Genomic DNA, 17,382 nt, shown 5'->3' on the forward strand with positions numbered 1-17,382 from the left:
TATATATATATATATATATATATATATATATATATATATATATATATATATATATATATATATATATATATATATATATGTATGCATACATATATATGTATGTGTATGTGTACATGTATATATATATGTATATGTACGTACGTATATGTATATATATATATGTATGTATATCATATGCATGTATAAGTATATATGTGTGTGTGTATGTGTATATGTATATATATGTATGTACATGTATGTAGGTGTATGTGTATGTATGTATGTATATGTGTATGTATATATGTATATGTGTATACAAGGTCTGATCAATAAGTATCCAGACTATTGCCGTTGTAAAGAAGCTAAAGCACATAGTAAAGCCACTTGGCAAAGATTGACCTTGAACTTTGCTATGCATGTACACTAAGTTCTGACATTCTGGCTCACTTCTGCTGTTTACAGCAGTGCTTGGAAGGAAAGTGTGTAGTGTGTGATCATTGCTTTGACCATGACAGAGAAAGTTATCAAGGTGATACCTGCTCGAAAGCCTACTCAAAGTTGCAGAAAGTGTATGAGCTGCACACAAGTGTATGAGTGGTTCAGGCATTTCAAAGATGGCCGCAAAAATGTCGATACTCACAAATGTTATGGGAGACCCACAACCAGCAGAACTAAGAAAAACATTGCAGATGTGCGCACAGCTGTGAGGGGAAATCATTGAATCACCATCTGTGAGTTATAAGAGGATGTGCAGATTAGTTACGGTTCAGTTCAGTCCATTATCACCAAAGATTTGGGTATGAGACACGTGTCTGCCAAGTTTGTGTCAAAACTACTTTCAGCTGACCAAAAAGACACTCACGTTTCAGTTGCACAAGATCTCCTTGATTGTGTCAAGAATGATGAAAACTTTTTTAAAACTTTGCATAGGCTTCTAATGATGTCATTTGCTTGCTATCTACTGTAAAAGCAAATCTAGGTTAATCATCATCACATCTCTACTTTTATAACAATAATCTCTTGCTAAATGTATCCCCTGGTATTACTATAAAATTCATATACATCCAGTGGATTGATTATTCTCCACACATTTACACAATTAATTACATTGACCATGTTACATCAGAATTTAGTAAAGATGAACTTGGCAATTGAATTATTGATTGAATTTGCAGTAAGTACTACTGGTGCTGCCCCTTCAATATTCTTTTAATTTCTATTAAAGGAAATGTTGCCCTATATTATCCTATTAATTAATTCTATATAGGAATATATTATATTTAACTTTGCTTTATGATGTACAGAAATATCATGAGTGAGTCATAGTTGTTTCCTTCTCAATAATTTTCTGACAATTTCCACAATTATAGGAAAGTTAATAGTTAATCCAATCTATATACACAACAACTAATACTTAAACATCTCAGAAACAAAAATGCTAGTTGCTTTTGAATACCTTTCAGCTAATTTAATGAGCTAGCAGCTTTACTTTTTAAGTTACCATTTAAGAGACTTTGTTATTACTTCGGTTTAACTGTCATAACAGCCTTTGAGCAAGAGTGTTCTGTTGACAGTTTTCTATCATTCACTCAAGATTTCACCTATACCTTCTGCACTCGTTATTGAATGAACAGCATATGAGATATACTTTTTCTTATTTTTTTAGTAACAATTTGAGGAAAAATGAACTGTTACCTAAGTCAATGTTGAAGATATAATAACTCTTACCAGATTTCCAGATATACAATATTTACCATTCTAATTTGAGTTATCTACTCATCAGAATTCATCTTACAACTGAATGTAATCCAGCAAAAGAGCAAACTAATATTCATGGTAACCAACTAAATTCAAACAGAGAGCTTTTTATGGAAATTTTCCTGTTTTAATTACCCCAGTAACATATTACAAGTACTTATTCTCTTGCAGAATGACAAACAATCTTGACATATTTTGATTTGAAAATTTTGTGGAATTGGTATAAATTATCAATTCCCTGTTATTATGAATTATCTATTCTAGTATTCTGTTCTTCTTTGTTAATATATTTTATTTAGCAACCAGCATATATTAAAGAATTCATTTTTAATAATTATTTTATTTTTAAAGTTTTTAATCTTGTTTCCACAGATAGAAAAAAGGAAAAGCACTATAAAAATAGCAATAACTCTTATAGTAATAGGTTCATGATTAAATAAAATAGACAATTCAAGATAATAATATCTTAGTTAAGTAAAATGTCCAAGATTTTTTTTTTCAAATTGCTTGTTTCATGTGCCCACAACCACTATGGCAGTTTCTGTAAATATTCATACAAACAGGTGGTAACATATATGTAAATATATTACTAATAAGAATACCATAAGGAATGAATATCACTTCCAATTCTTAGCTAAATGATTTATATCAAGAAAGTATCCAGTTTAAACCCTTAGTCAAACATTAAAATTACAAATCCATTAAATTCATATTAATAAGAAAATAAAATGTTTAAAAATTTGCCATTAGTTGTAAACTTTTAACTCATCTAACATAAACATGCTGCAGGACTCCTTATCTTCTGAACTTCATGGCACTTGAAGTCAGCTGACTATCTCTGGTAGTTACTATGCTTCACTCCTATGCCACCTGAGATAGCTAAGCTGAAAACTGAAATCTCTGTCTTAGATATGTCCATTTATATCCCTCAAAACCAAAGCCACAACTCCAAATCTTGCAGGTGATTCACACATAGCCGTAGTACTGGAAAAGAGCATGGCTTATAGCATCTTAAGTGAGTGTGCTATAAGGGGTTTATATCTCCTTATGGCACACTCACTTCCAGTGCATGAATGACTATTTTATTTACCACTGCAACTCCTGTGAGACTTCTATCCAAAAAGTAAATGTACTTTTGTGCATCATATAATCTGCAAGTTCTCGCACTTTTCAAACTACAGCCAGACCAACTGCTCCCTTACTAAGATCTCTACTAACTTAGCAGAATCCTTCTATTCAACATTTCCCAACCAAGATGGCTCTATAAGCAGTACTGCTATGTAGACAGTTTCCACTAACTCCACAATGCATTCCTTCTTCATTCCACAGATCTCACCATCATAAGTGCACTTTTCAAACCAACATGGCCACTGATTCCAAAAATTCTTCTTTTGTTATTCTTCATTAGAGAATTAATTGTCCCACTATTCTTGTTGAATTCAAATGCAAATGAGATCTACAGTGGCACACTGCTCCACTTCTGGAGCAGTGCTGTTGCCCAAATATAGACGTATACATTCAGAAGAAAGCCAACCTTAATGACCTGTATGGAATTACTCACTGATACACTCAACCACTAACCTACAAGCACACCGTTTCCTCAAATTAATGTTTCTGTTGCTACTGCAATGGCCTCTTCTTTGAGCTGACTGGTTGTGAATCACATCCATTCAGCTTACACATCTCTTTGAAGTTTTCTCCCCACTTTTGCTTTTCTTTAAGTTATTGACTAACTTAACAACTGTTCAAGATGAACATCAACCATATTAATGTCAGTAGTCTGAGATTGTCAGCAATGATCATGAGTGCTTCCTTCTTCCTGAAGAAGCAATTAAAAAGCTTTTCACTGTTTCTCTCTCTTCAGACATAATCCACTACAAAGAAGAGCACCTCTCTGACCCTGCCAACTGTTGCCTTGTGTGTCTCATTTCTAACATCTCAAAAAATAATTGAAGCAGTCATTTCCCCAACATCTCTCTCTCTCTCTCTCTCTCTCTCTCTCTCTCTCTCTCTCTCTCTCTCTCTCTCTCTCTCTCTCTCTCTCTCTCTCTCTCTCTCCCTCTCTCTCCTTCTCACTCTCTATAACCACTAACTAGTACACTTTCTTTAGAGCCCGTCTACCCTTGAGAAGTTTGCCAAAAGCAATGTCATTGCATATGACCACAGCAAATCTCAAAACTAACTGCAGACTTAAGGATTTCATTTGTGTCATCTTATGGACTGGATACTTCCTGTCATTTCATACCATTCCTGCATGTACTCACTGAGATCTTAGTGACACACAGTTTATCAACTCTGGTGTACCCTAAAATTTGACTGTGACCTCGACAACCTTCCTTTTGTACATTAACCAGTTTGCTATCAGCCCTAAAAATCACTAACTTCTGTGTAGATGATATCACTTTGCATTACTCCTTAACTTTCAATACACTGGTATCACACACTCACACAACTGGCTTCTTTCAGTTTCTATCTGCTAAACCCACACACAAGGCTTTTTCAGTCCAGGACTCTAGTAGACATACTCAAAGTGCCATGTAGTGGGACTGAACCTAAAACCATGTGACTGGGAAGCATGCTTCATAACCACATAGCCATGTTTTAGGAAATACTCATACTCTACATCTAAATTACTACAAAGCTTAAGAAATATCCGCAAAGGAGTACTGCTGCTCTATACACAAATATTTTGCACCACATCTAAAAGCTCATCCCCTACTGATAAGCAAATACTCACTAACACTCTACAACTTCTGGCTCATAGACATGTGGCCTCCTCTCTCTACTTATCCTATTGCTACCAAGAAACATCTGCTCTTCTGAGTTACCTAAATTTATATCACCTCTACACAGACCTATAAAATAGTTTTCAGATCTACTTTCCTATCTGAAAAAAGTTTGGTGATCTAAATACAATATTTTAAAAATCATTATTTTCAAAGTCTCCAAAGCATGCATTTCCTTTCTGCATAGAGTTAAGAAAATATTCTTAAAAATTCAAATTTACAAAGTAAATTTACAAAGTTCAGTACATTTGTATAAATATGTAATAATGGTGGGAAATTATTTTTGATAAGTGAAAAAACCTTTCCAAATTTTTTTTTTTTTTAATATTGGTGTCTTACTTGAAAAGAAAAAAAAACAAAGTTTCATCATGATTTTATTTTCAACAGATTATAAAATATCCTGAAATAATAATAATTTGCCAATTGATCCCTATAATGATATACATCTGTCATGATCATTTATAGACAAAATTCCTTTTATTATTTTTTGTCTTTTATTTCCACTTATCTGGCTTTATAAGAGTGCAATCAATACCAAAATGTCATCTTATTCGAAAACGATTTTTTTTGTAGTGTGAATTTTTTATATACCATACTATAGTACTGTTTTAAGGAAAATTCTGCAAACTATGCCTAAAATCACATTGGCATTTAAATTGATTTAAAGTCATTCAAATTAATTTAAGATAAGCAATGCACTATTTTAAGTTTTCAATTTTTTTATGGACAGATATTTAGATATAAAATGGGTAATACAAAACCACTGCTTTGGCTTTAAGAATTTCAAAAATTTAAACATGCATGCATCCAAAAAATTAGACATGCATGCTCCCATTTCCTTTCCTTTCCAATACCACCCTCCTCACTGGAGTCACCCAAATAGCCAGCACTTCTGCTATACTCATTTACTATTTAATATGCTCCTTTTGTAATTCCCTATATACTAAACATTTGTCTTGATAATGATTCTTTTACTGCATGCTATTTCTGTTCTACAAATCACTCCACCAAATATCTCTACATGTTCGGTATAACTCTGTGCAGAAGTTCCCTAAACTCTCCTCGACAATGTGAACATGAACTTATTTTCAGTTTTCAAGTTTTCTTAGACACCATACACATATACACATTACTTTATCATATAGCCAATCCCTAAAATCCATCCCTACCTCACTCTATCCACCCTTCTTTCTATTTTTTTTTTCTTTTCTCTACTTTTACCAATTAACAGCCACCTCTCCTACCATTCTGTTATTGAACATTGATATGTTCGCGTTTTTTTCTTGAGATGTCTACTATATAAGGACTTTAACCCACATGGATATATGCAGTATTGCACCTAAAGAATTACACTCATGGATATATGCAGGATTGCACCTAAGGGCTCATGCTTTGGTTTCTATGTATTTGGAAAGTTGAACTATGAACTTTTATGCCTCTTTTTTCTTCTTTCTTTCCATCTCCATATTCTCTTACTCCTTTCCTCTATGTTATCATCTTATTGATATATACCATTCTCATTTTCCATATTTTTTCCCCAATTTATCTCTGATGATGGAATATCCCATACTCAAGGATATCCCAGAAACAGCTGTAAGATTTTGAATTTCTTCCTGTAATAATATCGTATATGACTTGAGATGTTTGCCTTGCCTTAATGTTTGATGCCCTGTTTAACAATTATATATCCGCTGCATCGGAAATCTGCAATGGCTTCATAACTACTGTCTCAGCTGTAACCTTGGAGCCCCAGTGGTCCGTTACAGCACTTACCTAGTGTAGCTAATCGTTTAGATCCCTTGTGAACTAAGCCCTCATACAAATGACATATAGTGATAGAAAATGAGATAACACATTTTCTGTCACTATATGTAATTTTTTAATTACTGATATGACATAATATGTCACATGTGTTTGTATATTGTTATTATTGTCCTTTTAGTAATCTAAAATAAACAAATTGACACAATACAGTGTCTGCAAGTTGATGAATACTACCTATTCCCCTCCATTTTCTTATTGCTATATAAATTAATGGTAAAATATCTTTTTACCCTCACCCATTTATTGCACATTGTAATGCAAGGAAAAAAACACTAGTGTAATAATAATTGGGTATTCTTCCAGCAGTATATTGGATAGATGTTATCCCTTAGTGGGTTGGATTCACAACCCCTAACTATCTTGGATATATATATATATATATATATATATATATATATATATATATATATATATACACACATGTATATTATGTGGATGATATTTTCAATCAAGACGGTATAACTGTATCAGATTCTTCAAGTGCGTCAACTCTGTGTATGTACATTTATTTACTAGATTGCTGACATTTAGCAATAGTTTCTTCCATTGTGTTAACGTGCCGTTTTCTATCATTAATAAAACTGTTGATGTCTTTGACAATATAGGTATGCTAGCAAATGTATATTATACATACTTTTGGTGTATAGAATACTACCAGATTTTGACATTAAGTTTTTGAATGAAAATTATTTCTTATACACTAAAAAATGCAGTGTGTGCACATGTACACACACACACACACACACACAATATATATATATATACATACATCCATATATACATACATACGTACGTACATGCATGCATATATATATATATATATCATCATCATCATCATTTAACATCCGTTTTAACAATGCTGACATGGGTTGGATGGTTCGACTGGTGTCTGGGAAGCCAGGAGGCTGTACCAGGTTCCAATCTGATCTGCCAGTGTTTCTACAGCTGGTTGCCCTTCCTAACGTCAACCACTCTGAGAGTGTAGTGGGTGCTTTTTATGTGCCACCAACACAGGGAGCTAGACAGGCAGTGCTGGCATCAGCCACAGCTACAATTTCCATTTGATTGTGGTTTGATTTGATTTTGATGTTAATGATGATGTACTTGACTCAATAGGTCTCTTCAAGCATGGCATGATGCCCTACGATCCAAAGGTACTTTTTGAATGGGCTGGTTATGCAACACTGGTGTAGGCTACAGTTGTGATCTCACTTTATTTTCTAAGTCTTCTCAGTCACAACATATCTCCAGAGGTCTCGGTCTTTTGTCATTGCCTCACCACTTCATCCCATGTCTTCCTGGGTCTCCCTCCACCACGGGTTCTTTCCACTGGTTGGGAGTAGCACTTCTTCACACAGCTCTCCTCATCCATCCATGGTACATGACCATACCAGTGCAGACATCTCTCTTGCACACCACATCTGATGCCTCTTATGTCCAACATTTCTCTCAGGGTGCTTACACTTTGTCGTGTGTGCACACTGACATTATACATCCAGCAGATCATGCTAGCTTCATTTCTTTCAAGCCTACACATTTCTTCAGCAGTCACGGCCCATGTTTCACTGCCATGAAGCATGACAGTTCGCACATATGCATCGTACAATCTACCTTTCACTCTGAACAAGAGGCCCTTTGTCACCAGTAGGGGTAGAAGCTGTCTGAACTAAGCCCAGGCTATTCTGATTTTAGCAGTAACACTCTCTGAGCATCCACCCCACTACAGACTTGGTTGCCTAGGTAGCAAAAGCTATCAACTACTTCTAGTTTCCCCCCACTGGCATGTGATGGGACCTGTTTTCTGAGCATCTGTGGTGTTTACTGCCCCTGTGCATCTGCTGCACACGAAAGCTATCTTTCCGTTTAATCTTCCTTTGATGTTGCTGCACCTCTTATGCATCCATAGCTTACATTGGATATATCTTATGAAGTTTCTACCTACACCTTTTCTACAGATCAAGCAGGGCCACCTACCTGAAGGGTTGTGTGATGTGTTCGCCTTCCTACTTACTAGGACTTTGGTCTTTGCAACATTGACTCTAAGGCCCTTCGATTCTAAACCTTGCTTCCACACCTGAAATTTCTTCTCTAGTTCTGGTAGTGATTCTGATATGAGGGCCAGGTCATCAGCATAGAGGAGCTTCAAGGGGCAACCTGTCTTGAATTTCTCTGTTATTGCCTGGAGGATTATGATATATATATTAAATACACAAAGCATATACATTAGTAAGTTTATTCAATAATATTTATTACACTAGAGCTGCTTTTACTTCATATATATGTAACATTTATGACTGGATACAGGCTTTATTTCATATACACATGAATTTTGAGTTCATCCACTATATATCAATTGGGTAAATGTCTTCCATTACAGCCTCAGACTAACCAATGCCTTATGAGTGGAATTTTGACAGAAACTCTATGAAAGTCATTCATAAGAGTGTGTGTGTGTACATGAATGTTTAAATTCTTTGTCTCAGGATGAAATCATATGAGCAAAATTATGATGCTATGTTTTAGATTCTTGTAAACAATGCATCCAGAATCTCTGCATGTTTAAAGAATAGTGGAGTAAAATATTACTTACTTGAAAAGACTTGCTGGATAAGACTTGCAGCAGGAAAGGTATCCAGCTATAAAGATAATTACCTGATCCATTGCCAGCACAAAGAATGCTATTAGTTACAGCAGCTACCTTGCATGAAAGAAATACTTAACCCTAAAAGTAAGCTGTCTCTTGAACACTTGAAAATAAATCTGTTTTGAATAGATGTATGTTGTAACTTTCAAAATCCATAAAGTACTTTTTGAGCTATTTGGACCAAAAACCATCTCAGATTGTTTAAAAAAGCAGTCTTGTTGTCGTAAGCCTGGTCTAGAGATGCTCTTGGTCTTCTCAATTATTAATGTAATATTCTGCATACTTGGTCACTTTTCTGATTCGTTGATACTGAATTTGAACTTGCATGTCTCCTTTGGTTTTAGTTGGGCAATACACTTCTCTCATTTATGTAAACACACAGGCCTCTTCCTAAGTACTTACTGGAAACTGTTCTTATATCTGTATGATCATATTTATTAGTCATCTTATGTTCTTTAGCAGTATATTTTGAAGTATGACATTGTAAAATATATCTTAAAGCTTCTTTCTTCTTAAATCATTTACATTGCATATGTTTTATTCTAATTTTCATTTTGTTCATAGTTGAGTGGTAATATGGTTTCAGTTAAATTTAAGCCAAGCATGCCATATTTATAACTGTGTTATCTATATTCTCAAATATCATAGTTTATTTTAGATATGGTTTAATAGTATCACCCGAAAGATTATATGTGTAAACTTGTGTTCTGTCTAATAAAACAATTTTGGTATTAGGCTTCATTTGTGATATGTTTATCTTGTTTCTTAGCAATGTGTTTGCCAAAATCAACATTTACAAAGTTATCTTTAGTCTGATTTCAACTCTGTGTTAATGTCTCCATAGATTCATCAAAACAATTTTAATTTGCAAACTGGAATTGGTAATCAAAATCTAGTCAACATTTCAATGCTTAATTTGTGGAAAAAATCTAAATCTTATTTAGGCCTAAAAATCCAATTTTATGCCTCTCTAATGAAAAAAAGATTACAAATAAATTTTCTTATATTTCTGCTCAAAGTATATTTCTGTTGCATACTTATACTTTGGTTCATGAAAAAAATTCTGAAACCTCATGCAAATCAACTGTTTGTCTATAAACCTTAACAAAACAAACTGCTGTTTTCTGATTTGAATTCTATTACTTTTCACTTATGAAGTTGAGTCTCATAATTTTTTTTTTAAGAATCTTGCTTATTCACCAAAAAATGCTTTAAAATGCAAGATGTTATAATTATATGGGGATTTTTATTTTACTTAGAATCCTTTGAATTCAATATCATTAAATAGTATACTTATTTTAAAATATTGTTCTTGTTATTTTAATACATTCAGAAAAGCTTATTTTACAATCTAATTTAGAACTCAGTAACAGTAGTCTCTCTTCGTGGCAAGGTGACTATAAACATTGGTCTATTTTAGTGGCAAGATAACTATAAAATACCCTTTGTTACAGTACAAAAAAAATCATTGATAATTTCTTAATTCAGGTCCTTTCATTAATTCAGTATTTAAAAATTCAATTAATGCTTTAAAATTGCAAATGTAAAAAGATTATGATAATTTTCATAAAATTTTTCCTATTTTTTTCTTTTGGATAAAACTAATATTAATCCCTTTACATTTAAAAATAATTTATACACTAAAGGAAGTTATTGTGAATATTAATACTATTACTTATTAACTTCATGATTTTTATTATTCTCTTTACGCTTTACCCAGATTCTAAAATTTAGTGAGATAACAAATAATTAATATAGAAAAATAATCGCTTATAAAATTAGACTAACACAAACAAAACTCTGTAACTCCCCCTTTTTCTTATTAACAGGTAATCAAATTTCTACAGGATGACCAGCTGTTGCCTTGCCACAGGTATGAATCTTAGTACTAGAGATAAGTGTATAGTAACAACTAAGATGAATTCTAAGTTGACCCTGGTGTAGCTCAAATATGAAATGTTAGGAGTACGTTCAATACATTACATCTGCTGTTCTTTGAGATTAATATAAACATATATAGACTGGGAAGATGTTTACACAGTTAAAAAATACTAATTGAAATGAAATATGTAACAACCGAATTTCTTGTAAGAATATGTTCAATATTAATTTAAAGTATTTTATAAAACAGAAATTATGATTTTTCTTTTTTCTATTACAAGAATAAGTCATAGATTATTTTAATATTTGCATATGACTCTGAAATCTTGGCATCTTACACATTCATTATCCAATTCAAATTTGCTTTTGCTTTTAGTTTTATTTATTTTTAGTTTTGCTCACTTTTATTGCAATATTAATGACAGGACATTTTATTTTATATCTAGTTTATTGTTGGATGTTTTATGTCTTTATCTGACTGTTTCCATCACTTGACTTATAATTTTTAAACCATTCCAGTTTTGTCACATCAGAATTCATTTCTCATTTAAATAATTGCATGTGTAACTATTTTAAATAGAAAACAGGCACTTTTAGCAATTATTACTTAGATTTTTAAAGTTGGACATTGTTCTACAAATTTCTCCATACTTCTGAACACTAAACTGAAATACTTAGAATATCTTGATATAACAGATCATTGAGTTTTGAGAGATAACAACATATGTTATCCAAAATATGTTCATTACATGCAATTTGCAATTTTAATTACATGCAAAAAAATCTAAAATTCAGTTACTTGCATAATCTAATCATCAGTTATTAATAGCTACATCCAATTTCAGTTAAAAATAAATTATAAAAAAACATTGTTTTACAAAACATTTTCATCACATTCGTTTTTGTCATCATTTTACAGTCATTTCTCCATGCAGGCATAGATTCAATGTTTTTGTGTGTGCACACATACACACAAAGCAACTCTTATGTCTTACTGTGTGAACTTAATGTATTTCATTGTACCACCAGAACTAGAGAAATTGTCCCATATGGGGGAAATAAAGAGTTTCTTCTAGTCTATCAGCTCCTATTCAGAGTTACTACCTGCCTAGATATGCAACCTGCAATATGACTTCCAGAATTCATATTGTGCTCATATATTCCACTTTGGCATAGTTTCTACAACAGAGAACTTCTCTCACCAACCACTTTGTGCAGTGCTTTGGGTGCATTTTATTATTATGTAGGCACTAAAGTTATCATCCTTGTATGAGTTCTATTTGGAGTTATTGCTCTCCTTGATAGGTATCCTACAATACCACTTATGTCAACATCTTGCTTCTATGTTCCATTTTTCAGGTATAGTTTCTACAACTGGATGCCCTTCATATTACTAATCACTTTACAATGTGTTAGGTATTTTATTGTGCCACTGACACTAGAAAGATTCTCCCATGAAGGAGGACTAAAACACACTCTTTCTCCTACATCAGTTCTTATTTGGAGTTGTTATTCAACTATTATCTTCTTAAACAAGTAGCCCGTGATGCAACTTGAAATGCCTTGTGTGTGTGCGTGTGTGCACGTGTGCATGCGTGTGTGTGTGTGTGTGTGCATGTGAGTGTGTGTAAGCATGATGTAAACAGTTCAACTCAGTTCTACTGCCACATTACTTAAATTTTTGGTGTAATTTTCATCATCATTATCATACATCAGCTCTTCTATGCTGGCATGGGTTTGACAGCATCGAACATCTCACCACTGGTCTTTTGCCACACCATTTACCACAGTTCTTCAACCAGTAGCACATTCTACTAAGGAAAAGTCAACCAACTCTTTTGTTGTGTATGTTGTTTTTATAGGTTCCTTGTAGGATTATATGGCTGGATTGTGTTTCTATCACCAACTACATTACAGCATGGACTGGATACATTTTGGAGATGAAACCACATGCAAAAGATCTAAAGAGCTCCCTCTCCCTTACATTGTCTGCATTTTTACCTTCCTTTCTTGTGTGGATTGGAGGGAGAGTTTAGCAAATAAGTGGTCAATATCAATAAACATAGAAGGTGGGGAGTTTAGGCAATCAGGATCAGTGGAGTTCCATTGACCAATAAGTGCTTTTGTCATTGGCGGCAAAACGATTCATATTTAATATTAAATTGTCCTTCTTAGAAACAATATTATTTAAGATTATCAGAATTCATATATAATTCATAAAAAAGATTTATTCACTTTATAACTGTCTACACACAAAGAGTTTCTTGTCTTTGATTTTGTATGTTTAAAAGAGAAATGGCCAACATAAATGACATGTTGGCCATATTTTAAATTAAATCAAATTTAAAGTTGGGTCATATTTGAAACTAAATTGTTCTTCTTGAAACATAATTTTAAAAAAAAAATAGGGAATAGTACATAGTCAATAATAAATGAATAAATATGGAATCTTAGTTTTATTGCATCAGAGGTATCCTCTGAAGTATACCCCTGCTAGTATCAGAGGTAACTGCTGAAGCTTTCTCAGCTTATGTGTTTCAATGAAAAAGGACCTGCATTATATGTAGAAAAGTAGAGTAACTGTAAATGTTCTTTCTGTTTACCAATACCAAATTTTGTATATGAAGTGCTTTTATTCTTTCGCTTAAATTGTCTACAAAAGTTATACTGATAAAGAAATTGTCTCAAATTTAATATTGTTTGTAAATGTACAAGGATTATTATATGCTATTTTATGATGTTCACACTAAATATGTTTAGAAAAATTGTATTAAAAACTTTTTTTTTTAAATTGCTAATGAATATGAAGAGAAAGATACAAGGAAAATTGAATGAAAGGTCTTTCATCCTAAATTGTGAAGACAATAAACATCTTTAACTTCTTCACTCGTGTAAACTGAGTGAAAGCTATAAGACTAAAGACACTTGCACAATTACACCTACATGCACAAATGAGTGTATACAAAACTATTGCTTATATCATGATGCAAGGTAATTTTAAAGCAATTAAATGAGTAGTGTCTTTCAGGCTTTTCTAAAATCATTAGCAACACTTGAAATTAAAACTGGGTTAGGTCTTATCTTACCAAGGACTGCCTGGCCTGCAGTATATGTACATGCATAAAAGCATGCATACATTATGTCATATTATCAAATGTACTTTTTTACAGTGATATAACATAACAAAAAATTGTTATCAGTGACTTGAAAATTGTCTAATACTGCTACATCTACATTGTACATATTATTCTACATTTATAGGGACCGCCAGGCTTGAAGGGAGAACCAGGTGAACAAGGATTAAGAGGAATAGCTGGACCAATTGGACCTCCTGGCTTACCTGGACCCCCTGTAAGTAAAATCATTATTAGACTTGCATATCTTTTTTTTTTATTATCATTATTGCAGAAGGCAGTAAATTTTGAGAGAGAAAGATTATAATTTATTATTAAACTGATGCCAATACATTATTGGTACTTTATAAAGCCCAGGAATAAGGGAATTAATCAACTCTAGGATTTAATCTCAGAATATAAAAGGATGTAGAATTGCTAGTCAAAATATTTTGTCTGGTATGCTGATTTCTGCCAATTTAAACAAGTTTTATATGCTCAACAAAAACAGAATGTGTCCTTTCTTTGAACATTTATGTGTGTGTGAGAGGAGAGGGAGTGCATTTGGTATAGTGTGATACATGATCAGTTTCTACTCTTGATTGCATTTCCCCTGTAAAGAATGTATGAAAAAGAATTATGTATTATTTTGTTATTAAACTTAAATCTTGAAAGATTTAAATTAAAATATTACAAACAAATAATGTTTCTCTCTCTGTTAATAAGTTTTCTATTTACATCTTAAAGCTTGCATTAGGCAGTGTTGAGGTTTGTTCTTTTACCTACTATTTGAGTAATGCTTCTTTCTGTCTCAGATATATATATATTGTAAATAATTATATATTGTTTACTGATTATGTATGTATTTTGATTTTATTTATTTTATTGCATGATTTATTTTAGAAATGAAATTTGTTGTAATGGTTTCGTCTGATATCCTATATTTTACCTGACAGAATTTACTATACCAATGTTTGTTTTAGCTGATTGAACTTAATATTGTCATCGTTGATTTTTAATTCTGAATTATCCATTTTGTAAATAAAATTATATTTCTTTTAAACTTGATCAATTTATCAGTGTTCTCTCTAATGTAGTAGTCAGACATTTTTTCTTTTTTCTTTTTTACAGTTGAATCATGCCAGAACGACAACTGTGAAGGTAGGAGTTGAGGGATAAATTTGGGGAAATGCAAATACAATTTTAAAAGAAAATGAATTATCAAAAGCTATTTTCAAAATCAGAAGACACTAAGACAGCTTCATAATTTCAATGACTAATACTCATTCCTAAGTTATGCGTATGTCAGACAATATGAAGTAAAAATTATAACAGACTCATCTATTTGGCTCAGAGCTATGTATATATATGAGTGTATCTATCTGTCTATCTATCTATCTATCAATCTATATATGTATGCATATATATGTGTGTGTGTATATGTATCTATATATTTATATGTATATGTATCTATATATGTATATATATATATATATATATGTATGTCTATATATTTGTATATTGTATATATGTATGTATATATATACTTGTATATTGTATATATGTATGTATATCATAAATGTATGTATATATATATATATATATATATATATATATATATATATATATATATATAAAGGGAAGAATAAATAGAATCAAAAGGAAGAGGGAGTACGATTTGACAGCTGTTTAATGACCACTAGACATGTTTCAATACAACATAGATCCACATATAATATACAAGAATTAAATTAAGTAATGGTTTACCTGTATAATGGGACCTAGTTGTATCTCCTCAGGTGATATATAATCGTTGTCTCCATAAATAAATGTTTGATTTCGGTGCTATCACATCCAACTGGCTCCAGTTCAGTGTGATAGCATCAAAATCAAACATTTATTTACAGAGACAGCAATTATATATCACCTGAGGAGATACAACTAGGTCTTATTATACAGATAAACCGTTACTTAATTTAAATTTAAATCCTGTATATATGTGGATCTATGTTATATCGAAACATGTGTAGTGGTCATTAAGCAGCTGTCGAATCATATCCATCGAATCATACTCCATCTTCCTTCCAATACACAAGGAATGCCTAAGCCTAGAATTGGTAATATACCATAATACTGCTAGCTATCTGGTAATTCTAAGGGTAAATGAGCTCTATTTTGTACTCTAATACGTTCTTATATATATATATACACACACACATACATATATACACACACACATACATATATGCATGTGTTTATGTATATATGTATAGATATATATATGTGTGTGTATGTATATAAAATATAATTAAGATTTGGTTGAATTAAGTACTTAAATTGAGGCACCTTGTTAAGGCAATCTAATTTTTACACCTAAACAATATCAGATGAATATCAAACAGTGCTTTTCTCACAGTAAAACAATAGTTTTTCTGTGAATGACAACCTCTCTCACCAACCTCCAAAAACCTCTCTCGACAACCTCTCTAGACAACCTCCGACAACCTCTCTCACCAACCTCCGACAATCTTTTTCACCACCCTCCGGAAACCTCTCTCGCCAACCTCAAACAATCTCTCCCTTCTCCAGCTGACAGTTTTTGTCCTTTTTCGTGATGGAGAATACACCTTTTGTGGCAGTTATAACGAAATTGCTTTCTTATATCAGAGTAATAAGGCATTTCAATAGAACATCTTTACCCACCAGAATTACTATGTATTAATGAGGTTTATTAGTATTGACATAATAAGCTATCTTTTATAAAACAAATATGTTTTCCTAAACTTATTGGTACAATTCATATTAAAATTAGAGGTTAAATTCAACAATTTAAGTCTAGATGTAAGTATCAAAAATAGTTCATCCTAGACATAAATTGCACCTATTACTACCAAAGGAGTAAGGTTTTGCATATCCAATCATCGACCATTTAATTTCATAATCAATGTTCTTTTCCTTCAATCCCCATATATATTTACTGTGTGTGTGTGTGTGTGTGTGTGTGTGTGTGTGTATATATAGGTTATGAGTGGTAGTGGTGTCAATGAGACCCAGAGGTGTCAGGTAATGCTGAGTAAGTGCTATGGATAGACCATAGTTAAGCTCCAGGTTCAGTGATTTTATTCATAAGGTATTGGAATCTCATATGTATACCATTCTGCCTAAATAATGGATTTACAAATACAATATCCCTGCATATCTCATATCTATTTTCATTCCTCTACTTCACTCTCTATTTCGTATCATATCTAAATTAACTATTGCTTAACCATCTTCTCACACCGTCTCCGATGAAGGGATATAATAAATATCCTGGAAACAGCTGTAAGACCTTCTATTTATAAATGTTCTAAAATCTACACAGCCTTGGTTTTTTTGTCTAATTATGAAAAGTAAA

General features: G+C 32.3%; 1 protein-coding gene across 14 annotated transcripts in view; it reads left to right on the forward strand.

The window, feature by feature from the left end:
* LOC106873237 (collagen alpha-1(I) chain) overlaps nucleotides 1–17,382 on the forward strand; it is a 220,446-nt gene that overhangs the window by 162,013 nt on the left and 41,051 nt on the right. For 11 of the 14 annotated variants that reach the window (XM_052977077.1, XM_052977060.1, XM_052977082.1 and 8 more), the window contains 3 exons: nucleotides 14,134–14,223; nucleotides 14,733–14,753; nucleotides 15,117–15,146. In XM_052977077.1, the coding sequence (XP_052833037.1) occupies nucleotides 14,134–14,223; nucleotides 14,733–14,753; nucleotides 15,117–15,146 (141 nt within the window). The remainder of the gene's footprint in view (nucleotides 1–14,133; nucleotides 14,224–14,732; nucleotides 14,754–15,116; nucleotides 15,147–17,382) is intronic. The other 3 variants (XM_052977064.1, XM_052977096.1, XM_052977088.1) reach the window with 1 other exon arrangement.

Source organism: Octopus bimaculoides, chromosome 2 (genome assembly GCF_001194135.2).
Source record: "Octopus bimaculoides isolate UCB-OBI-ISO-001 chromosome 2, ASM119413v2, whole genome shotgun sequence".
Lineage (NCBI taxonomy): Eukaryota > Metazoa > Mollusca > Cephalopoda > Octopoda > Octopodidae > Octopus > Octopus bimaculoides.